A 1,111-nucleotide genomic window follows, 5' to 3' on the forward strand; every position below is an offset into this window, starting at 1 on the left:
TGTGTGTATTTGTGTGTGTGTATTTGTGTGTGCGGCCCTCTCCGTGCCCCTCCCTCGCACTCCCCCCGGCCATCCGGGGAGCATTCCCTCCGGCCCCCAACCCCTCAAACCTCCGCAAACCATTTCCGTTAGGATCGTTGTAACGCACTCCATTCTTCCAGTCATTTCTCAATCCTTATAATGCAGATGTTTTTGGATCTCATTGTTTTGAAAGCACAAGGCATTCCCACCGGGGCGCAACCCCTTCTGTGTTTTTGTGCATGATTCCTCACCCCCCTTCTCCTCCCTGGTTGGCGGGCTCTACCCTCCGTTTTCGTACGACAGGGCGTTGGAGGCTCGCCGTACCGTGCAGGGACGTCTCCATCCACGAACCATAGAAGCCACCCTTGCTCTGGCCTCCTGCCTACGGAACGCTGGACAGTACGACGACGCTAAAACACTGTACGACACCGCCGCCGCCGCGGCGCTGCGCGTCTTTGGCGAGTTCCACGCCGCCACCGCCGCCGCCATCTCAGGCGCCGCCACCTGTGCAGATGGGTTGGCGGCGGCGACGGCGGCGGCGGCGGCTGCAGCTAGCGCAGGGGGCGACCTGGCGGCTGCAGCCAAGGCGCAAGAGGCTCAGCACGACCGCGCGGCGGCGGTGCTGGCGGCGCTGTCGTTAGAGACGGTGGACGCGGCAGCGGCGGCGTACGGCAGGGCCCGTAACTACACGCTCCAAAGTCGGCATAAAGAGGCGGAGGTGCAGTACAGGCGAGCGGTGGACCTGTACGGCAAGACGCAGGCCCGGGATCAGCAGGTCCGTTGGTGGTTTAGGGGGTTGAGCCGAGGAAGAGGCTGGATGCGTCTTGGGTCAGCCTGTCAGATCACAGTTTTTCGAATTGTACGACACGCACGAGATTATGGCACACATGCTCCCCGCCTCCGTCCAAGCAGTTAGGCACGGATACACACAGATAACACACATTCCCCAAAGCATCCGCATGGAGCCCCTTTCCCCCCCAAACCCTATCATCCAAGTTTCACCATCCCCCGAATCCTTTCCACCTAACTCCCAACTCAAGAACCTCCCCCCCTCGCCCTCCCCTTCTTTCCCCCTCTTCTTCCCCCCCCC

The 1,111-nt window shown here is 61.5% G+C and overlaps 1 protein-coding gene across 1 annotated transcript in view; it reads left to right on the top strand.

Moving 5' to 3' along the window:
• The window catches only part of VOLCADRAFT_119931 (uncharacterized protein), a gene marked incomplete at both ends in the record, with an annotated part of 28,056 nt that overhangs the window by 13,452 nt on the left and 13,493 nt on the right, over positions 1-1,111 (top strand). The window contains one exon of the mRNA XM_002958302.1: positions 422-796. Coding sequence (XP_002958348.1) covers positions 422-796 — 375 coding nt within the window. The remainder of the gene's footprint in view (positions 1-421; positions 797-1,111) is intronic.

The sequence above is a fragment of the Volvox carteri genome (assembly GCF_000143455.1).
Source record: "Volvox carteri f. nagariensis unplaced genomic scaffold VOLCAscaffold_91, whole genome shotgun sequence".
NCBI lineage: Eukaryota > Viridiplantae > Chlorophyta > Chlorophyceae > Chlamydomonadales > Volvocaceae > Volvox > Volvox carteri.